Source organism: Chlamydotis macqueenii, chromosome 3 (genome assembly GCF_036417535.1).
Source record: "Chlamydotis macqueenii isolate bChlMac1 chromosome 3, bChlMac1.mat, whole genome shotgun sequence".
Lineage (NCBI taxonomy): Eukaryota > Metazoa > Chordata > Aves > Otidiformes > Otididae > Chlamydotis > Chlamydotis macqueenii.
Window position 1 is genome coordinate 87,674,646 of NC_141558.1, and position 24,051 is coordinate 87,698,696.

Sequence of the window (24,051 nt, forward strand, 5' to 3'; positions counted from 1 at the left end):
CACCATGTTGCTGGCCTCTTTCTATCTGACCGAAAGCCACAGTGCTTCTTAAGTATCTTCATGAAAAGCCTTATGACATAGAGAAACTCTTCAACAGCCCCTATTCCTCTGTCTACACATCTTTACCATGGCGAGCCAGCACTGTGATTACCAACTGCTGGTTTCTATCCCATGAAGAGAGTCACCCCTACAGTTTTCCAATCACAAGAGGCAAGGAAGGCAGCAGAAGAAATTACATTTAATTTAAGCCATAGAATAAACTCTCCTGTCAGATTGTTGCAGCCAAACTCCTTTCGCTAGGATAAAACTCTCTATAGAAAGAAAAAAAAAAGAAAAAAAAACCCTCATTAAAATGTGACATCACTACACCACTGTGCCTAGCAATGTTTCTTCTCCTCATAAGGAAGTTATCCCTAGACTGGATGGCAGTAAATATTTTGTTTGGCTCTTATGTTTAAGCTTTTGGACAAGCTAAAGCTCACCCTGCTTCTAGTAATTATTATATAGCATAATGTGGCGAGAGAGGAAGAGGTCTCTTCCGGCAAGCATTCTTACTCAATTTGTTCTCTGAATAACTGGGATGGCCTTGTTTTCATGGCTTGGCATAGAGCACAGGAGTCTGGACAGAAGCCCTGCCTTCATTCCCACTTCTTTGGAAAGTCCCAGAGTTGAATGCTTGGATCTGCCACAGAAAGAGATTTGCAAACTGGATTGTAACAAGAAGCAAGTGTAACACACAAGAGGAATGAGGTAGAAGACCTCCTAAGACAGGAAGATCAAATTTTATTTTACATTAATTTTTACATTTATGTCACAATTTATATTTTACACCATATTTTAGCTAGAAACTCAGGAAAAAAAATGTACCAAACATCTTGCATGAGCACTGTTGATTACTGAAGGAAAGAACAGCATGAATGTCCATCAATGCACGTGACTTCTGAGGGATTTTATCTCACTCCATTAGTTTTGCTTCTTCCATCTCAACTGGCACCCCTAGGCTACTTAGCACCAAAGTGGCAGGAGCTAAGAGATGAGGCATGCTAAGGTTATGGGAAAAGTGATCTCTCAGCAGCCTACATGCTGCCCGAGACCTGTCAAAGGCAAGTGATACTAGAGAAAAAAAAAAAAGGAAAGCATCTAAACCGGACCAACGTGTTACCAGAATAAGTTCACATCCTGGCAACATGCTGCTTCAAATCTTCACTTGCCAAATTACACTAGCCAGTGCAAGAACATGCACTGACATCAAGATACCTGGAAGACAGAGATGTGAAACAGGCATATTAGAAAAAAGCCCCTTCCCTGCACCTCACAGTCGGCCTGAAACAACCCCTGATGCTGATGTTACCCCAGAGCCCATCCAAACAGAGGAGCCTCTCCACCACACAATTTAAGCTAAACCATCCCTTGTTCATACTCTCACTGGAGAGTCAGAAGAGACTCAGGAGTTGTGGCACAAGTGTGGCCTCATAACATGAAACCAGCACTATCTCTAGATTCACCTCCACTCCAAGCAGATATAAGCTCAAAAAAAAACCCCAAACCCCCAAGACAACAACAACATAACTTCAAACAAACAAAACATAAGGAAAACCGCCCCAGGGGAAAGATGCTGGGCAGTGGAATAACAGCCTCTCCCCTCCTCCTTCCCCTCAGGTGAAAGGGGCGGGGGAGAGGCGCGCATCAAAATGGCGCCGGCAGAGCCCGCCTTCCCGCCAGCGGAAGCAGGAGTGACGGTGGTGCCGGCGACGGCAAGATGGCGGCGCCCAGCCTTCTACGCGGGGGGTTAAGGCGGTTGTTCACCGGGCTCTTCGGAAACAGTTGGGCCTCGCCACCGGTCCGATCCCTCCGGGAGGGTGAGTCCGGGGGTGACGCTGGGCGCGGAGCAGCCCGGGGGCCGGGGTGGTGCTAATGGCTTCACCTTTGTTTCACCGCGATCGGGAGAGACGGTTGCCTTCACTGTATTTAACCCTCTCCCCTCTAAAATACCGTTTCTGCATAAGTCTCATTTTGTCCTCCCATCTTTTTTTTTTTTTTTTTTTTTTTTCAGTTGTGGAGGTGACTGAAGGCAACACGACTACAGTAAGTCCCGGCACCTCTCTTCCTCATTGTCTGCCCTTGCTGTTCCCTCTTCCTTCTTCAGCCTCCTGCTGTGTGTATATGTGTCCGTGTCCGCTCCCCGCCCCAGAGGGAAAAAGAAAAAAAAAAAAAAAAGGCAAAAATGGTCACTTTTCTGCCTGAAATACATCCCAGGATGTGAAGGCAAAACCAAGGTAGCAGTGCATTGCAAGTGTGGGTAAGCCTGACAGAAGATCTGGCTGCCAAAGGTCAGGATTGACACCCTGAAGCTGGTGATGGGTGGCTCTGACTGGAGCCACCCATGAGGCACCAAACTGCTCGCCGCACCACTGGTAAAGTTGGAAGCCCTGACCAGAAGCATTTGAGACCCCAAAACACGATAGGTAGTTCTTCAGATGGATTCATTTCTTAAAAATAGCGACACTTGACATCATCTCGAGTGTGGGCAGGTGCAAAGGAGGTTTGCTGGGTGGTTTTGTCACTTCACCCTGGGCTGGCAACATGATGTGGCATCACATACTGACTACGTGCCACAGACATCACTTGCCTCTGATTTGTGTTGTGCTTGTTAATCACTGTGTGTACCATAGTGACTGCAAGTGATACAAAGCTTGTATCTTCTAATGCATTTGGTAAGAAAAAAGTTTCAGTGAAGGGGGTATCATCAAAGCAACACCTTAAATACTAAAGGAAAACTGCTCCTTAAAATAAAACAGAAGTTCTGAAGTAACTGATTAAAACAAGCATTTTCTCGGCTACGGTTTAAGACAGGAAAGAAAAGACCGAAGCAGTAGAATTAGAATTGTACTTACTTAACATTGCCTGATCTGTTGCACTTTGTCAAGAGAATTGTCATTTTTAAGAAGCAGCACTGAAATTACTGGACGGGCAAAGGAGATTGTATTATTCTGCTCGCATTACATATGTCAGTAGCAGTCTATGCCTTGGCTGGAAACAGGTAGCATGGATATTTTGAAATGTGTAAATATTATGAGGAGAGTAGGGCAGGAATTATTTGGGAATAGCTAGAAGACAGTGCACCTAAATGCTAATCTATATATACATAAATAATAAGGAAGGAGCAGACTTTTTTGCTTGCTAATGAACCAGACAAAACCTGGTTGCTCATGCCTTTGAAAGTCCTTTCGTGTTGTATTTGTATTAGTGGCCATTGTCATGTTTGAAACCTGAGTGGAGCAGGTTAATTATGTTTTAGATGTATAATATCAGATAGAATATGGCAGTTAGCAAGGTCTCTAAGACTGTCAACAAAAATAAGTTTAAGGTCTGATGGAAAGTCTATTTTTCTTCTTCTCAAGTGCCAGACTACTAATCTTTGCCAAGAGACCTGAAGAGAAGAGCTTGCAAGCATGCCCTGAAGTTCTTTTAACCAAAACAAGGGAAGAGTGTGCACACCAACACAACACACACAGTATGTTGCTGTACTTTGCACTCAGTCAGTTTCAAAGGGGATGTAAATTATAATGGCTAAGTCCCAATACATTAATTGAGGCTTGAGGCTAGATATGCATTGCGGTAGCAGAGTCCTTCAGAAAAATTATTCTTCCTGGCCCATTGCAGAAGCGTAAGGGAGATTTGGATATTTCTATTGTACAATATTCTAGCATCAATCCGGGATCTGTCAGTGCCCCTACATGAGGAAAATTTTGTAACAAATGGTATAAATTGACTAACCAAAGGGCTGGTACATTTCTCAGCATATCCGCTGGTCACTCCATTTATCCTACCAACTCTATGTCATTCTTTTCTGAATCCTTCTTTTTATGCCCATTTTTCTATGTGTCCTCAGTATTGAAGGAAGTGTTTCATGTGAACCAGATGAATGAATCCCAGAGAAATCTGGATTTCATCAGCATACTGAGATTGTAGAGCTCCTATATTCCCTCTTAGTTCTTTAAAAGAAAAATAATAACTGAGTTAACAATATGAAAGTCCTCAGTAGTTGAAGAATAAATGCCAAAACTGTATGCTGAAATATATCTCAAGAAAAACTGATATTGACATAGCATTCTAAATCTTTATTCATTTCCAAGATAGAATTACAGTCAAAGTACAGTCTGAAGCCAGACTGGCAAGAATCAAGACCAGATACACTGGCTTCCCAGAAAATAACTATACCAATGAATAGAAAATTAGATACTGGCATATATTTTATATTCATAATTACTTTTTTGTTTTTGTAAAACTGGCTGTTTTACCTGTGGAGGGAGGAATCTTACTTTAAAATTGACAATATTATCTCTCTTCGAGGTACCAAGATGCTTGAACTACAAATAAATTATCTGTTTTTCATTTTGCAATCGCTAGACAAGAGACACAAATCCATGGTATAAAATAGTTCTGACAGTTCAGCTGGATGCCAGTGTCCCATGCACGCTTACAGAAAATGTCATGCTTTTCTCTTCCCAGTTTTTTTTTGTAAAAGTAACATTGCATTCTACCCAGGGTTTCTTTTTAAACTCTGGTGCTTGTGCTATTTGAGACTGTCAGTTGGTTTTAAGAATCTGGTTTTAATCTTAATTTGACCAGAGGAAACTTCCAAAATATTTTGGAGAAACAAATGGCTTAGTTTTATTGTCTTTTCTATCTGTTTAGATTAAATTTGAGATAGCTCTTGCTTCTATTTGTAAGTCCTCAAAAAAAAGACAAGCACGCATGTAGATAGATTTCATATGCCTAACATGTAAATTTAGAAAACAAATATTTCAAGCTCTTCCCACACATACCTTCTACATTTCTTTGCATGTTACTTTCAAGAAATCTTGAGTGTTAGATGTCACCACTTTGCAGTGATATAGAAAAGATTATAAAACTATCTCCTAAAGGAATTGTTCAGGGAATTAAACTGGATCAAATATTAGTGTATTTAAAAAAAAAAAAAAAGCAACAACAAAACAAACAAAAAAAACCCCACAAAACAAACAAACAAACAAAAAAGAAAACTACAAACTTACAGACCTCTCCTAAGAGTCCTTAAATTTAACTTTTCCTCAGAATTTTGTCTGTTGGTGATATATAATCTATCAAGCATCTGCATGTTCTGGTCCACAACAAGCATCTGCTGTTCTGTGACATTCTGTTATTCCCCCAAAAAAAATGTGTTTTAAAGTTTTTGGCTAAAGGGACACTACAATTTCAAGGCATAGTGGTTCAAAGGAGTACTGTAATAAATGGAATTCAGGCAACTATGAGACCTTCACACTGACTGTGAACTAGTTTACATTTAGTAAAACACATAGAAGATTTACCAAATGGTTTTCTGTGCCCCTTGGATTTGTTCTTTTCCCCAAAGCCTGTGTATGTCCAAACTGCTTCATATCTCTCAATAAGTGAGTTGAATAATCATAGAATAGTTTGGGTTGGAAGGGACCTTTAAAGGTCATCTAGTCCAGCCCCCCACCCTCGCCACCCCTGCAAGGAGCAGGGACATCTCTAACCAGATCAGATTGCTCAGAGCGCCGTCCAACCTGGCTTTGAGTGTTTTCAGGGTAATGCAGACACTGTTTCCCTTATGTCTGCGCAATACTGGTCAACATGATGTGGACTTGATGAAAAGTATTCCTCAAGTCACAGGTGCAGGTAGATGTCTAATCTGTGCCTGATCATTATGTCCTTTGAATTGTTTCCTAGATTGAAGGGAGAATTGTAGAGGATACTGAAACTCCAACTCCTCCAAACCCCTCTGGCCAGTGTCCCATCTGTCGCTGGAACCTGAAGCATAAGTACGATTATGTGGTAAGTTTAATGAAGGAGGGTTCCTCCATCCTCATAGCTAGAGAAATATTGCTCTCGGATCTACATACATACATACTGCACCACTTGCTCCTCTCTCATGTTTTGCTGAGTGTAGTAAAGATAGGAACTCCATCTCCGCTTCTCTTGAGTGTAACAAGAGCTTCCTACATAGTAATTGTTTGCCTTGGCTGATGGTGTTCCTGGGAAACAGAAGGATGAGCTCATATCAGATAGGAGGTTTGGAATTATACACATGGATATCTGATTTGAGAAGGCCATATATCTCTTGTGCCCAGCTGGCTTTCAGCATTGCACTTGCAGGAGAATCAAAGTGGAATGCACCATTCAGTCAACTGATTCAGGCCTGTTCTAACTCCAGAGAGGCCAAAAGACTTGTCTAGATAAATTATATGTCTTCAAGCACTACAATTTCTCACTGGGTCATTGTCCACTAAGGTAATAACTGGTTTATATAACTTTTAAAACTTGTTATAGGTATGAAGGAGAGCATACATGTTTGCATCCATTGCAACGGAAAAAAATAGGCTTAATTCAAGCTGTTTCCAGGAAATGCTAATGACAAGTTAATAAACTAATGAGAGGATTAATAACATTGAAAGTAGAAGATGGGAGAGAAATCCTGAAATGCTTTAAAACAAAAGCACAACAGTCAAGAACACTTTAGAATAAGAAGGATGAGATAGAAGATTCAGAAAGTAACTTTACAAGAGGTCATTCAAACACAGTTTACAAAAGGACTAAGTGCTGCCCTTGCATGCTAAAAACCCAGGAATTAGAAAAGAAGAAAACCAGACAGGAACATGCTGTTACTAAGATGATGCAACAGAAAACTCAAAATAAGTTAATGTCAATAGGATTAGGGTGAGCGAAATACAAATGCATCTGGAGGAAAATAAATCTTTGTGAGAAAGAAAATCCATTAATGAGAGGAGAAGGGGACTGAAAGCCATGTTGGCTACAGAATGACTAAGCTGCTCACATGCAGTCCTAGCGCATGCACACAAAAGAAAATGTTGTAATATCTAGGCGGTAATGGCAATCTTGCAAATGTAAAACAGCAGGAAAAAACAGGTACAGAAATAACTTAAACATTGAATTAGCTACAGACCAGCAGGCCTGGATTGCATGTAGCCCCAAGATCTTAAGGAAATTAGCTAACAAATAGATAACTTCACTTGCAGGGTTTTTTTTAAAGCATGAAAAAAAAACCTAAGGGATTACCAAATGGTTTGAAAATAGCAAGTGAAATACTGAGTAGTTGAGAAAGGAAGGAGAATGATGCCGATGATTACCATTTGATAAATCAAGTGTTGCAAATTCCAACTGAAATAGTATCAGCTAGGAGTAAAAATAAATAACCGGTTGGATAGGACTAATTATGACTCATGAATTATGAAGAACATGAGTACAGAAATACTGCCAGACAAAATATTTGAAGTTACTCCGGGCAGGTGAAACAACAAATGTGAAATGTGAATAAAATATCAGTTTAGTAACTTTCAAAGCCTGTGTTGCAGAAATTAATTTTTTTAGGATCTGAGTGTTGACAGTGGTTCTGATTCAGGCTGGATGCAATATTAAGTTTGGCGCAGGGAATTATTTAGTGTTCTCTGGTCTAGTTTCTCAACAATCTGGGAAAGCTTAAAATATAATTAATCTGCAGATGATGATAAATTTGGGGAAACGGCAAATTCCATTAAGGTATGGAAAGTACTACAAAAGCAGATCATGTTTGTTTTGTGTTGCCTGTGTTAGAATGCAATGATTTCTTGCAACTCTTTTCTTCTTCATGGTTGTTGAATTGTGTTGTGATCAAAACAGACCAATTACTTACACTGGAAAATACTTCAAGGTTAATATAGTTTTATGTGCCTTTTAAATGTGAGGAGTCAACAGCATCATTAAACTGGGTAGTTCTACAGATTTCCAGAAAGCATTCCATGAGTCACACGTTAACAACTCCAGAGAAAGTATAAACTGATGCGCAGGGATTAAACGAGCCGTGGGAGCGGATTAAATCTTGGAAATTAATATATAGACTCACTTTCTACTGCTAACTGTGGTACAAGACTCTGTTGCACAGAAAGATAACAGTGCTATTGAGAACCAAAGAAGCAGTTTTAGACAATGTGATGCTGTAGAGCCTGAGTTCCAGGATTAGAAGTAGGCTGTTGGTTCCAACAGACAATTGAAAGTATGAGTCTTTGTAGAATGAACTAAGATTATGAATTTTCTTCTGCACTTCAGTTCAGTTGATTCTTAGATCCTGATTTCTATTTTTCGGTATGGAGGCAAGAGAAAACCAAATGTGAGGAGAGATCCTGCAGCCAGAGTCTTGAGAATCATTGCTGAGATCATTCCTAAGAAACTGTGGTCCTGAGAGACAAATTAGGAACATGTCCATCCTGGCTGTCATGTAGTTTTTGAATGCATATGCATCTGCTGTGTATATCTAATACTCTTGCTATAGAGCCGTGGAGAACCTGGACAAAAAGCTAGAGAAAGTAGTGGTAACTGGTATTTCAGAATTGTAGAAGTTTCTTACCTCAGTGTTTGGAAGCATTCCTCTGTGGGGCTGATGAGAGCTAGGAGAAATTTCAATTCTGGAGTTCACCATCTCTTCTGCTTGAATAAGTCCCTTACATGTTTGAATGCTTTGTACCTGTCATGGATTTTCCGCTTTTAAATGTTAAGGTAAATAAAATCTCCCTTTTCTGCACAAAAGCAGTCTGCTATTTTTCTTTGCTGCAGCAACGATGAGCAGCAGAATCTTGAAAAGCTGAAGTAAGAAAGTGCAGGCATTTAACTGTGTGGGTAATTAAATAGTAGCACAATTTACTCACTGGTGGTTAATTGTCCTAAAAGTCTATAAATTGAGAACAGCTACTTTTGTAAAAGATATAGCCTATTTCATAGAGCATAACCTATAATCTGTGCTTGGTAAGAGATCAGAATAGATGGATCACAGTGGTTCCTTTGAGATTGATAAGCTGAGATCAGTCAGTTACACAGAAGGGAAAGTGTGAGCTTTTTTTCTTGAAACGCTTGTAATTGGACTGAATGAGGCACTGTGAAAAGGGAAGTGTTGAATTAGCCCCTGAGGGAGCTGAGTAGTATGACCTCATTGGACTTTCCTTTTGTCATGTGCAACTAGCACAGTCTAAAGTAGTGGCATAATGAGTTACTTTGGCTGTCAGAGAACTGGGGGACCAATGTCTCCAAAGTTATTAATCAACCAAGCAGGCATTGTGAGCACTAGCAGGTCATGATTCCAACCTGCCTCAGCTGTGGCGTGGAGGGCTGCAGTTGTCTTTGCCAGTTCACTCTTTAGCCTCTGCTGAGGCTCAGGATAAAGAGCCTAAGGTGTACATTCCCACCGTTTGTGGTCTGTATGTGTCTGTCCATTCAAACTGAGACCTCGGTTGAATTTTCCTATGTCTATTGGAGATTAAAAAAAATATTTCAGTCATTGTAAGGATGCAACTGGATTGAAACCTGCAATCCTGTTACAAAATGCCTGGAGAATGGTGTGCAGCCCTCAGAAGTAAGGGAGAAAGGAAAAAAATAGAATCTTGTGTAGCTGGAAATAATGACTGGCAGACTTGTCTGATATAGCCCAGTAATAACTTGACTACACAGACAGAACTCTTCTCACAGTAAATGAAGTTTTTAACTAATTGCATGTAACCAGTCAAGGATCCTGCTTTTCAAAGTGTCTGCAGATACTAAAGTGCAGAGATGGCTCTGCATGTTGGTTGCCATCCATTCACAAGAACGTGCTGTACATAGTGTTTCATTTAGCAAGTTTATCCAGCCCTTTTAGAGATGAAGGCTAAACTTGTTTTTCATTTTCCGCCTTATCCACTTCAAACATCATTAGTCTGAGTAGGCAGTAAATATGTCATCTTGCTTTGGCAGCAGTTAGAGGAAACCAAACTGCAAGCTTTGCCTATTAGCCCTAGATTAATTCAATCCAAGTTGTTTTCATCAAATGCTGCAGATTACAGGGGTGGGAATCTGGGTCCAGCCTCGTGGGAGCTGTCCAGTGATTAAAGCAAATCCGTGGTTACAGGCTTGGCTGTCCACTAGCACAAAATGTGAATTTCATGGAACATGACGGCACCATGAGAACTTGCCAGACATATTTTTTTTTCTTTGACCGCTCCACATACTTGTTCGTTTCCCTCTGGAGCTGCCCCATAAAGTTGGCTGTACCTGTCTGCTTTCTCCCTGTGGTAAGATGCATCTGTGTGAGTACTCTGGGAGAGGCACCTGGCCTGTTAACTGCGGGGATCTTCAGAAATGGACAGACCTTCTGTCAAGTGTGCAGCATTTTAACCCACACGGCATGAGTGCAATTTGGAGCTACAGTGGCTGGAACATAGATGATCTCAGTTAAGAAATGACTGCCACACAAGGGTGTTGGTCAATTGGTGACACTGTTGGTCAGAGATGATAACAGAGAATGGATTTTCCTGATTTTTTCCACAAGGAGAAAAAGAAAGACTCTCTCCCTTTGCTTCTCGCCTCCCCTCTTTGCGTGGAAACACTTGATAACAACCCTGTGACTCCATGAGGCGTGGTGGAAATAAGAGAAATCACTTGGACCACACACACCCTTCACAAGAGCCTGTGGCCTACTTAGGCTTTCACGGCTGCAAAGACTGGAATAGCCTCAAACTGGCCATCAGCTCCCTTTTTTCCTCTTCCTTACAGAGTAATGCAGCAGGCTAGTAAAAAAGTCTAGAAATTTTTTCTCTTTCTAGGCACTTGAAGCTGAACAGCCCTTTTTCACTTAGGGAAGTGATATGTTTGTGCTAAACAGCAAATTGAGCTGTTGGTGATTTGGAGAACTGGATGGCTAAAGAAGATGAAAAAAGAGGATGGAATTTTGTTCTAGTTTCCTGAATCCAATCCAGTGCATTTCAGGAGTGGCTAAAAGTCAGTGCCCTTGCCCTGTTTGGCTGGCCTCCATCCAGTTTCCACCAACGCAGCTGGCACCAGCTGATCCCCTGGTTACTGCTCTCATTGGCAAGGCCATGTTTTAGCTGAGCTGAGGACACCGCTTCCATTTTAACTATAGATGGCCTCTCAGGAGCTTGCTGCTAGTTGCTCAGTTGTGCTTCTCTTGTTCTTTGGATACAAGATCACTCTGTATGGTGGTTGATAAGTCATTTTGTATTAGTGAGAAGTTGCCCAACTTGCCGTGTTTTCGAAGGAGCTGGGTCTGAAAAGCAGTCTAAACACATTTGTTGTAGACAAGTGGAGGCAGAAAGGAAGCCAGATAAGGGAAGAGGGAAATTATGCGTCATGATTATATTAGTGAGGGTGGAATTGAAGGGGAGGAGGGGGAAGGACAAAAACAAACCCAAAAAAAACCCCAAAAAACTTCTAAATTTTGACTGCAACACATGTCTGACAGCATCTGTCAGAATCAATCATTACCAGAAAGCCATATTGAGTTCCAGCAGCCCCCATCAGAGCTGAGCTGGTCTTGTACAGCGGAGGTTGATGTGTAATTCCTAGATAGCTAGGTTTTCTGAATATTCATTTTATATCCACTTGTGATTGTTTCCTTTTGCAAGAGCAGTAAATGAAGCTAGGAATGCTCCAGAGAGCTCTTTGTGAAAGAGCAAAGATAGAGGAGTGGAAGCAGGTCAGCAAATCTGTGAACAATAGGCAGAGTCAGAGTCACCCAACATGAAGAGCAACAAGTACTCTTTGTTCTTGCCCGTTGCTCTTGACAGGGTGCGTGTAAAGTGCAAGTGCTCACATACCTGGTTTGAATTCTCGTTTTGTCGGGGTGCTCGCTGGCAGGTCCTTTCCAGCCTGCAGGCAGCCTCCACGTGGTCCAGTTACCTCAACTATGAACATGTTTACAGCAGCAGTGGAGAAGTAAACTCTCAACCAGCACTAAGTCTGTCAACAGATAGGGAAAAAACAAGCACAGAGTCTCCGGAGGCCCTTGGGGCCAACTTATGCTGACGTCAGCATGTCAAGGGGACCTACCTATGTTGGCCTGAGGGGTACATTTGCACTAGTGCTGTGTGTGGAAGTGGAGAGCACATATCTAAATACTGGGCTGTTGTACTGTGTATAGTTAATGGGACACTTACGCAACAGCTGTTGCTGCTGTGTTTAAAAAAATTGTCATCCCAGCCCTGTGATACTGTCTGATCCTAGAGATCCCTTTAATATTGTTTTTATTAAGAGTGCGTTATATTTCTAGAGTTCTTAATTATAGAAAGGTCAACAGCAGTGTAATTTACATTATTCTGGAATCACAGACGAACCCTCAGCGTGCTCCGAGTGCTCCTTCCATCCAGCATGGCTGTAACAGCCTCACCTAATGCAGGCACAGTCAAAGGACTAAAGGCAGCAACTTACCCTATTAGGTCTTTCTCATCAGGACACGTTCTTTTCTTACAAAAAGCTTCTTCATGCGAGATCTTGGACCATTTCCCTGCTCTCCACCCCTCCAGAGAGACATAAGGGAAGTTCCACCATGGGAAACTGGATAAAAGTTTGAGGAGTAGATAGCAGAGAACAATCCTGCTCTGAGGGAACAAGGAGGGGGCCAGAGGTGATCTAACATATCTGTGACCTTTAGGATAGCAGCTGTGATGGCATTTCAAGTTGTGTAAACACTGTCCATCTGTAGGTCTTGTGTAACTGTGCCTGAGTACCTAGGACACATTATCTTAGCTAGAATCTTGGAGCAAGCGACAGTGAAGTAGCAGGGATTGCAGCTGACATCATGTGTTTATACGAGTGAAGTCAGGGAAAGACTCAGACCATCTGAGTGACCTTACTGAGCTAAGCTGGCAGGCGGAGTGACAGCAAGCAAAAGCCACTTGTTGTCAAGCTGCAGCCAAAATGCGTAGGAAGAAATCATTGTTTTGTTTTGCTTTGTTTTGAGTTCTGTACACAGTGCGAGGGTCAGCACAACACCTAAGAATCACAGAGTTAAAGTAGCTGTAGCACTGATGGTTTTGCCCTTCTCTTGCTCCCGTAGGACGTCTTGCTGCTGAGTCAGTTTATCCGTTCTGATGGAGGGATGCTGCCACGAAGGATCACAGGCCTTTGTTTGGAGGAGCACAAGAAGATTGCTGTCTGTGTGCAGATGGCTCACCGTGCAGGTACCTAGCCTCCTCTCCAGACAACCCCTTACTGTGGGGTACCCATACAACCCCTTAAAGGAGGGGCTTCCTGCCCAGTTAGTATAACTCAGTGAGATGTCACTGTCCAGTCACCCATAGACTCGTTATGGTCCAAGTGCTAGGACAGGATGATGGACCAGAGACTACTTGTTCTGCTTTCTATCCTGCCTTGGCAGCAGACATTTATCTCTGTAGATGAGTCTGCCGTTGCAGAAAGGTCTGGGAAGTGGCTCAGTCTCTAGTAACTAATGATTAAATACCAGCTTCCAAAATTACTTGATTTAACATAAGCTTGCCCTATCCTGTTAGTAACGTGCACCTGTCTATCATGTGCCATGTGAAGACTTTTTTGCTTTAGCCAGGGAGAGGGACCTAGGTTGACACAGAGTATTCTGCTGATCTTTATGCCTGGTTCTTGAGCTGTATCCAAGTTAAATGGACTAAGAACTTTAATAGTCAGATTTGCATCCTGAAAATGGAATCTGATTGGTCACCAGTGCCATATGTCCTCTCAAAAAGCCTCTTCAATGAGCCCAAGTGGCTGTGTCTTTGGTGTGTATTTCCTCTCTATATCCAGCAGAACCTCCTAGCTTCTCTTTGGCTGGGGTGCAGATTCAGCAATGACTAAAGATAAAATACCCTTCCTACTGTACTTGAGTTTTTGCTGTGCTATCCCAGCAGGGACCTGAGTTGCCTAGCTTACGAGGTGTAATGTAACTTCTGGATGCTATCAAGGCAAAGAGGCACTGCAAAGTATTCTCACGTCTTTCTTTTTCTGTTTCAGGTTTGTTGCCAAACCACAGGCCTCCACTTCCTGAAGGGCATATTCCCAAGAAACCCAAGCTCAACAGGTGAATAGTCTTGTCTTTTTCCATCTCTTCCTTGGAAGAGGAAAAGCAGTTCCTTATAACTGGGTAAAACACCTCAGGCAACAGGGCTCATAAAGAGTACTCGCAGCATTTCAGAGAAGGAAGGTCTGTCATGATATTCCTTTGTCAGTCTTTTAAGGACAAACCACATCTCATCCAAACCATTTATCCACACAGGATTAAAACTGTCACACATGTTAGAGTCTCCCCTCCCTTCCTCAGCTGCACTTGTTTCTTCATCACTAACAGTAGAGCAGTGACAGGAGGATGCTGCAGACATGGAATTACAGCATCACAGAGTAGTTGAGGTTGGAAGGGGCCTCTGCAGATCATCTAGTCCAAGCTGCCTGCTCAAGCTAGAGCAGGTTACCCAGGACTATGTCCACTCAGCTTTTGAATATCATCACCAAGTATGGAACTTCCACAGTTTCTCTGGGCAGCTTGTTTCATAGAACCACCCACATAGTGTTTTGTTACGTTCAGACAGAATTTCTTGTGTTTCATTTTGTGCCCACTGCCTGTTGTCCTGTCACCAGACACCACTGGGAAAAGCCTGGCTCCATCTTCTTTACACCCTCCCTTCAGGTATTTATAAACATCACTAAGACCCCTGAGATTTCTTTTCTCCAGGCTGAGCAGTCCCTTCTCTCTTAGCCTTTTTGTGCCTGGCCCCCAACAGCAGGAGGGTGCCCAGGAAGGGGTACCAGCAGTGAGTGGGGGGCTGAGCAGCAAGCAAGGGCCCACCACAAGCCTGTTCCACTCTGCCCAATCCCTGTTTCCCCCAGTCAGTGAACTGCCCTCAGGCTGCCCTTCCTGTGCAACAGGCTCTCTTCCCCCTCCCTGGCCTGAATGGCCCCTGGCTTTGGTGGGCTAAGGGAAAGCCTGTGACAGCCTCCTGTGCTGTGCTGGGCACTCAGAGGTGCTAATCCCCTGTTTATGACCTCACACTCTGTTTCCATGGGGATGTCAGAGCGGTTTATGAACCTCGCATTAGCAAGCCATGGGGTTACCAGAGGCCATGGGGCTGTTGCTGGGAGAGCTGCAGGGCTGGGGGCGGCCAGAGATTCCTGCATTTCAGGTCTGACTCTCTGCAGTGGAGATTTGAGGCAAGCTCTTGGAAATCTCCCTTGAATACTAGCAGCCTGCACATTGGGTATCAGTGAGGATCAGATTAGATGACTACATTTGATACAGCCCTGTAGCCATCAGATACTTCAGCTCTGAAAACTTCTTTCCTGTGTCTTACAAGTCTTTGGGATTCTTCAGTAGCTGTGTCTATCTAACAGCTGTGGGGTGGAGCACATTATCTAGTTAGCGTTCACATAGCAACCCTGCATAGCAGGTTGAGACAGGAAATGGTAAATCCTGTATCTTGCTGGAATTACACCAGGACTCCAGATCTAATGCCCGACTCTTAGAAATTTTTCCATAGACTTCTAGTGAGAACAAAGAATGGATACCTTTGGATACGTTCTACATGCAAGTAGGTGTGCTACACCTCTAAAATGGAGAGATTTAAATTTAAGATTAGTACCCAAGCCCTTCCTGTTGCATTGGTAGTCCCTCCCTACACCACTCTTGTTTTTCTCCTCCCAGCAAGGGAACATAACAAGCAGAGTGGAAGCAGAGTTTAGAAAAAGAGAGCAGAGCTGTTGCTGAGGAGATGGAACAGCATTGAAACAGGCAGGCTTTGGGGTCTGGGTGGACACAAGAGAATGGGATGAAGAAATCAGATCGAACGTTTGGTGGTGGGGCTGGAACTAAGAAAGTGAGTCCCAGAGGCAGGACAGAGTGCTGAATACTTCAGGAAGGCTCCCCTTGTACCTCATGATATTTCCTTCTCAACCTGCTGGAAGGGGAAAGCTCTGTGTGTTGGAGCCTTGCAAAATCTTGGCCATTGCGGTTCTGTGAGAGTTTTCACTGCATACCCATCCCTGCGCTTCCCGCATTGCTCTCTAGAACAGTAGCTGGCACCACATAAGGCAGGAGATACAAATTACTTCTTTCCTCTAGCCTGAAGGGGACCCACATGCTGAAGGCATTCAACCAGTATTTATTTTGGGAATGAAGCCAGACCTCTTATCTTTGGTCAAAAAGGCCAGTTGTTGTGCAGAATCAAGCCAGCAAAGGCGGAGACAAACTTGTATCAGGGCTGCGAACTGAGATGGATAGTTCTCACAGGTGGCTAGTAGTATCCAGTATACTGAGAATTTAGTCCATTCCCAGTCCCGTGTGCTCTGTTCCTGCTGTCTCCCCCTCACCCCTCTGTACTTACTCTCTTGCATTGCACATGGAAGAAGGCTTTGCATACAGAAGACACAGTTCCTGCTACACTGTTCTAAAATAGGAAGGTGCAAGGTGAAAAGAATGGAGCACAGTAGAGGCATATAGTCTGTCTCAAGACTGTGACAATAAGCTTTGCCCTGCTGAAGGACAGTATTTCTCTCAGTCTTATCTGTACTTTTGTGTGCTCACCCCTTCTGCCTGAAATTCCTCTCATTTACCCCTGTAAGCAATCAGTTGTCTAACTTCACTCTAAAGTGATAAATCTTTCACTTTTTTAAAGGAAAGACTTCTGAAAGTCACTGTCTACTCCAGATGTTACCCCACATACTTCCATGAGAATTCTTACCATCTGGGGACAGAAAATCTTACACTGAGCTGAAGAATGTTTTGTTGATGGTAGAGCTGGTGACATTAGACTACACCATCAGCTGCTAGAGTGACAAGACCAAGATGCAAGCCTACGATAACCTTAGGGACTGGTTCCACTGACACCATCTGAGACCAAAGGAGATTCATTGTGGGGAGTGTAACTTGAAGCAGGAGTCAGAGCCCAGCACCTCTACCACAATACAGACTTAAGCATTCCACTTACTGCATGTAGACTCTGTGGATGTTCCACAGACTCAGATCAGCAGCCCCTGCCTGGCAGAAGTCTGGCAGATTGTTTCATTTGGATGAGCAATCCCTTTCATTTCTTTCCAGTCTCGCAAGGTTCTAGTTGAATCTTCCTTTGGCCAGGCTTCTTCCAAGGTTATGTCAGTATTTTTGATAGCAGCTTCACCTACTGCTGAAAGAGGAACAAAGCAGCCTGATGAAAAACTGCTTTGTCTCTGCCCCTGAGATGACGTACAGGCCAGCTGCATAGAAGGAGATCTGTGGCTCCTGGGAAAAGGTGCTAAGGAACTACATAAAGAAGGGCTGAGGAGCTGTGTTAATGTATGCTTTTGAGAACACCAGAAGAGCTGCTGCTCAGCTTTGCCTTGGCTGCACTTCGTGGCTATGTTAGCCAGAATATTTGGCCCACATCATGGTCACCCTGTTTAAAGTGAGCCTGCTTCAAATACAAAGTGTCTGGCATGCACTGGCTATCACCTAGATGAGATTAAAGTGCAACATGCCACCAAATGGAACTATCGGCAAATTGTCTTCTTTTAACAAGGGCCAGGGGTGCTGCCCTGCTGTTGATCCAGTGATGTGAAGTCTGGAATATCATCCAGAAGCCTTCTGCCTGGTCTGCCCCTCTAGAAGGTGCTCTTCTGGTGCTTACTTAACTGCTTTCCAAAAAGCAGAATCCTTGCTCTGTTTTCTGGAGTGGTTTTATTGTACAAATGGTCCACTGTACAAACTTTGGACATTTCCTCCTGTAAGCCCCAGATTTATCTGCAAAGAGGTAAGAATTTTCCTGCTTTGCACTGAGTCACTTGACAGCTGGCCTCCCACTACCCACCCCATCTCCTCATCCTGTTCCTTTTTCTACAACTGGAATGCAAGAGGAAGAGCAGAACGCTTTGGAACGTAGTGGCTTGCAGATCCCTCCTTGTTCTTGGTCATCCAACTCTCAAACACAGTATGGGATTACCCATCCAGGATGTAACGTAATGTAGAGGAGGAGATTGGGAACCGCAGAGGAAGGTATAACATGAAAGTGAAACACCAGTTTGAGCCAAATTGTGATCATGGGGAAAGTAGGAGACGTGAGAACACCTTGTGGTCAGAATTCAACTGGGCAGTGCTCCACAGTTCTCTCTTCTCCACCCTGCAGTTGGGACCTGTCCAGGTGAGACTTACCATGATATTTCTCATTGCTTGGACTTAGTTCTTTACCTTTTTGCTTTCTGCCTGATCTGGTTTTGACAGCAGTAGCTCATGAATGTTACTATTTAACTGCTTTACTAGCCATGGGTGCTTTTGCAGAAATACGGCTGTCAGAGTATCCACATCATCCATAAACTCTCTAGTCTGCCATTCTCCTCCTCTCTTCCATATCATTTCTCTGCAGAACTTGGACATGGAAAACCATGAAGTTTACCCCTGTCAATGCAGAATTACTGCCTACAGTTCATTTTCTCGTGTTTTGCCCAGTCTGGGGCTTTCACTGTTTCTAAGGGATAACTCCACAAACAAATTTGCCTTCAAGCCAGGGATTGTTCCCTCATCCTCAGCCTGAATTCTCCCTTTCATAACTTCCTGCTGTTATTTCTGCATCTGTTTGTGCTTCAGCCTGGCACATTCCAGTTAAGTGCTGCAGAAACAAAATATTTTCACTAGCCCATGAGTCCAAGGAAGTTCTCGGGGGTTTCACCAGCACCATGCAGAGTGAGAGACTGTTCTCATATTCCAAAGCTGTGTGTGTAAGGCCACCACATATCAGAACCATTTGGGAAACTGTCAAGCACAGCTGCGGGTCAAACTTCTATCCTTGCTTTCAGGAATGGAAACCTGAATAGCTCAGCACTTTTCCTTCCAGCATGAAGGTTGTCACATGGATTGTGTGGACTAACACTCTATCCAGAACAGTCACTGAGTTTCAGGCCAGCATCTAGACACTTTTGTAATGTGAATATAGCATTAATTTTATTTTGGCAGGTCCAAAGTACTGGTTAAAGCACAACACTGTGAAGTTGTTCCCGTTCCAAAAGGACTGAGGGATGTCACAGGTTCCCTGAGCCTGAGCTCTGTCAGCAAGAGGTTCTCTAGATTATGAAGTACATGATTTTGAGTGCTCAGCTGCCACTCCATTTTCAACTTTTCTACTGGAAGAACAGAACTTGGCACAGATAATATCCAAGTCAATCCCTCCTCCATCACCTGAACTGAAGAGCTGCTGTGTGTTAGGAAAGAGGCAGGTTCCATGTGAATTCCTTATGAGTTACACAGTTCTCAGGCTCTGTGGACACCTTTCGTCCCTGGGAGCAGAATCTGGTTTCACTGCTATCAGCATTTCACTCCAGCAGCACGTGGTTTCTTTCATCTGCATGGAAACTGTACTGTGCATAGCAAAGAGCCAGAGCGGCTGCAGGTGAGCAAAGCCAAGAGGTGTCATGGGAAGGGATGTGGCAGAGAGGAAGCAGTCTTGCCAGCACTTTGATCGAGTGCTTCCTGCAGTCTGTAGCCCTCTGCCTTCTGCTCTTAATCCAAACAAAAGCCAGATTGAAAAAGTTCAGTGAGGGTACAGAAGTTTAGCCTTGAATTGCACCAACATGGCCTTTGCTTGGGCTGTATGCAGGACTGCAGTTGCCCCTTGGGTAGGTCATTTCTCTTACCCAGCACACTGAAGCCCTGTGCCTACTGCTAGATTTTAAGCAGCATCCTCTGAGTGGGAAAGATTTGGGGCCCTCCTGCTCACTGAATAAAATCCATGTAAATTGATTTCCACTTGCCACAGAGATTTTAGGTGATTGCAGTGACTGCAGGGGACTAACCACAGTTGTTTCCATCCTGTTTTTATCTTACCTTTCCTATCAGGAAAATCACACCAGGATTCCCATCACGCTTTATCCAAACTACTTATTTGTGCACTTGGAGTCTAGGGATTTTGGTTGTTGCCCAGGATCCTACTGTACTCCAGGGGGCAAGCAGAGCCCTGAGGTGGGTTCCCACTCCCTGAGATTGGCAGTTTTGTCCCCCTTTGTCCAGAGTGAGACTTCTGCACACTGAGATAACAGGTTAGGAGACTGCAGACCAGCTGCATTTGGCATCCACATGGAGGCTGTGTCCTGACAACCCTCAGCTGGTTGAGAAAATTCAGACCATCTGCCAGTGTGTGTTTGTAGGTTATTGTAAAAGCCCCAAGACAAACCGTATGGTTGGATACAATGGAAAATTGGATCACTTGGCTAGAAAAGGGGGTACACTACCTTACATGGACAGCAGAGTTTGCAGAAAAGTCCTGTGTGGTGGGCTTTGAAGTTCTCATATGTGAATTTTGTGGATTGTTTTTAGTCTCAGGGAAAAAAAAAATCTGTGAAACAGTAGGAACTGGAGTTAATCAAAGAGGAAAAGGAACTTTGTAGACTGGCTGCTCCCAGGCATCAGGCTTTTGCCACTGCTGCATCAAGGTTAAAAAAAGAAAAAAAAAAAAAAAGGCAGCAAACAAAATAGGACAAGTTTGAGTTTGGGACAAAGCAAGTATTAAAAGCTCTAAAAGCAAATGTGCTCCAGGAAGGGAAAGCGTCCAAATGTCTGTTTCAGCTAACAATGAAAAGCCCCAGCCTGCAGTCCCCAAAGGAAGCCAAAAGGCTGGACCAGAGGGCTGGATTAGACCTGCTCAAAAGAGAAATAACAAAAGCTTTAAAATCAGGCCATTACTAAATCCTCCTTCCTATGCAGAATTGGGGTGTGCACTTCCAGCCCCCACACAGAAACAGGCATTTCTTAAAAAGCCACTGTCTGTCTAAACCTGCACACAGCATTGATGTGTATCTCACATTCACACATTCACTTCTCTCCTAGTGAGATCATTGATTGTCACGGGAGCACTTTCCCGTAAGCGTGTGGATATGTGACCAGAACTGCACTTGGCACACCAATGCATTAAAAGAATTTGGGATTTTTTTCCCTCCTTTGCTGTAAGTGCAGTCTTGCAATATCAAAAGTTGCGCTACAGACCTCCCCCTGCCACAAGGGGAATGTGAAAAGAAGGACCTAGCCCCATCTGCCCTTCAAATACCCCAACAGCTTCTCTGAAAGGAGCTGCCTTGCCATGGTTCTTTGACATATTCCAAACTGGGGACCTGCATTTTGGACTCTTTGAACTCCCTTTGCATGTAAAATTAGAGACAGGAGAGTCTCTCCTCCTTCCTATCCTGATGTTGTTATGTAAGGGATTCCACTAATGCACTACCATAACACTAAAGGTCAAAAAGGACTAATTTAATACACGCACAGGAGACTAAGTGGCTGGATCTTGCTCTACATAGCCTTCGAAATCTCTCCTGCTGTTGTTTCTAAGTGTTTTAAGTATCATAAACTCCTCAAAGCAAAAGCAAAGCATTTTGGAAGTGGCTTCATTTCAGTGGCTGGAACCTCGAAATGTGATCCATTTTTCAATTTGTGCTGTTTGGGATTGCTGAGGAAGAAAAGTGCTAGGAAAATGGGCTGCTGTTACATAGTTGTAGCTGCCTGGCATAGCAAGCTTTCTTTGCAGTTCTCAGGAATGTGCCAAATGCCTTCAAACAAATGCATTACATGGTCTCTGTCCAAAGTTCTTAATATGTCAGATTTGCACGATGCAAATACAAGGTAACAAAGCTGTTTGGGGAGAGGATGACTGATTGAGGTTACATTAAGACCATGGGATTACTCAACAGAGGCATGCAAACATCACTGGACAAAGTTTATCAGTCTGTTCCAAATTCTAATTTGTTGGAGCATTGTTTGTGCAGATTATGCTAGGGTTTTACTTTGAATCTTTATTGTCTGAAAAGACTTCTCTTTCTCTAAGGACCTCTATTCCCCTCTCTACTGGTAGCAAAAGATTTAAAGCCTAACAAAACTCCAGGCCACCCAGCCACAGGGTAAGATTTCCAGTAACCAATTCTGGATCTGAAATCCCCTGCCTGTTTGCAAAGCCAAATCTAAAACTTCAAATGGTAAAAAGCAGAGGATATTTGCCAGATGTTGCTCTTCACAGAGATTTGTAGTTGTGATGATAATTCCATTCTAGTACCTCTTACACTGTAGGTTCTGACTTCCTGTACCAGCAAGCTGCAATAGTATTGCACAGAGAACACTAAAGCAAATTTGGACATATGAAAATACAAGACGAGGCCAGAAACCCATCCCATGCAGAATAAATAACCGATTATCCACCAAAAGTAAACGAATCCCCTTTTAGAGACTTTATTTCTCACAGAGTTTAGCCTTTGTAATTAGTTTACCTTATTGAGGCCAGCTGTTGAAGTAACACCTCCCATAGAGGCTGGAAGCGTTCAATCTTGGATTTAGTTTCAATGAAGGAATTCCGCACTCCGGTTTAGCTACAGGTGGACAACTTGCCAGCGGCCTGGAGACAACACTTGATTTGTTTTGTGAGACTGGAAGTCAAGCAGGTACCAGTCAATTCAGTACAGAGGTGCAGCTTATAAGTTCCAAAACAAACAAAAATTCCTTTCCAGTGCTCCCTTCTGAATTGAGGCAGCTTTGCTCGTGGTTATTCCTTTTATAAAGAGGCATAAGGGGAGGGAGAGGCTACGGTGCCTGCTGCTGTTTTAATTGTAACCTCTTCTCAGTGATCAGTCTGAAATTAAAATGCATTTGTGTTGTTTTGACAGGTATCTGACCCGCTGGTCCGTCAGATCTGCAAAGCCCATCTGGAGGAGGGGCCCTAAGTGGTGCAAAAAACCCATGCCAGTCGGACACCCTTTGCTGAAGGATAATGTCAAATATACACACAAGCTTCTCTGTTTAAACCACTAGTAGCCAGAACTGGCATAGTCAGTAAGCACAGATGTTTTCCACTGTTCTGGTTTTTTTGCAAGTTCTTCAGTATGTCAAATTTTCTTATTCCAAAATTGTTGTTAGTACTCTATATTGTCTCCAATGAATGAGCTGCAATCTGCTTCTCTAGGAGTATATGAGATTCAGCAAAGCAAAGGTCAATGTGCAGAATGATTTGGAGAAAGCAGGGAGCAAAGACTTTCACCTGAAATCCAGAAAGAATCTGAAGGCTTCTGTTTCAGTATGGTCCACAACTGAGTTTGGAGAAGGATGTTTCCTCTTTGTCCAACAATGAATGGTGTTTCCCTATTAACATGTGTTTCCACTCAGATTTGCCTCATTTGGGCTTTTGTACCTGTGACATTGACGGAAGAAAAAGTCTCCTGCAGCACTGTGTTTCCTTGGAGATAACATAAATTGTTAATGACTACTGAAATTATTTTTTTTTTAATAATCTGTACTATCCATAATTTTCAGCAGAACACCTGTGGCAGTGGCAGACAGGCATGTGTGCATCTTACATGTCCTCTTAAGGATTCGTGGCTTGTGCTTCACTCCTGTGAAGCAACACTCTGTGCAAATACAGAATGTTGACATCCTTGCTGAGTTAGCCTGGTTTTTTCCCCTTGCAAATAATTAGCCACAAGTCTTCCATGTGCCTGCTTTGGCTCCATTTCTTTTATATTTACCTGGGGGCTACAAATCAACACAGCTTTTTGATGTGCTGCTATGCCCACTTAACCTTGTACTGCTTTCATCAGAATCATATGCTAATAGCTATCAGCATGGACAGGAATAAAGGGTAAGGTTAAACCTGTATTACCCAGAAAATCAAATTAGATTGTAACAGTTCTTTTTAGCCTTACTTTGTGAAATTGAAGCCCTACATTCAGCCCCTTGAGCTGGCCAAGATCTTTTTACTTTGGGAGGTAGAGCCAAAACTTCATTAACTATCCTGAGATAAAATCTCTGTCTGACCATCTCTATTTTTTGAAGCTTTGAAACCTGCAGCCCTTCAGAAAGGAGAAGATTTTTCTTTCTTCTCCTGCAAACAGAAGTTACTATGTCTTCTAGACTAGGTAGCTCAATGAGCTTTACTAATGGAAAAGTCACTGGATTACATCCTTGTCTTGAGATGAACCTGAATGACCACATTTTGCAAAAGACCAGGTGATGCCCAGAGATAATTTTTTTTTCTACATGAGCTGGAAAGACCCCTCTAATTTTGTTGAAATCTAACATCTGAAAAACAAAATACTGTCTTCAGTATGCCTTTCTAGAGTTCAGGGTTTAGTACTGATCCCTTAAAGTATGCATCAGCTTTCTACTCCGATTCCAGCTCTATTTTTGTTTGTCATTCATGGGTGACAGCAGGCATTCATTCATGTTTTCTCCAAATTAGTTTTTGTGTAAGCATGGTGTCTTTGTAATCAGACAGA

At 43.0% G+C, this 24,051-nt stretch overlaps 1 protein-coding gene across 1 annotated transcript; it reads left to right on the forward strand.

Moving 5' to 3' along the window:
- Nucleotides 1-1,714: 1,714 nt before the first annotated feature.
- On the forward strand, nt 1,715-23,215 carry MRPS18A (mitochondrial ribosomal protein S18A). The gene is made up of 6 exons (XM_010117961.2): nt 1,715-1,859; nt 2,054-2,085; nt 5,734-5,838; nt 12,875-12,998; nt 13,804-13,870; nt 22,447-23,215. The coding sequence occupies exons 1-6, from the start codon at nt 1,760-1,762 to the stop codon at nt 22,589-22,591; spliced, it is 573 nt and encodes a 190-aa protein (XP_010116263.2). The 5' UTR covers nt 1,715-1,759; the 3' UTR covers nt 22,592-23,215.
- The last annotated feature ends 836 nt before the right edge of the window (nt 23,216-24,051 follow it).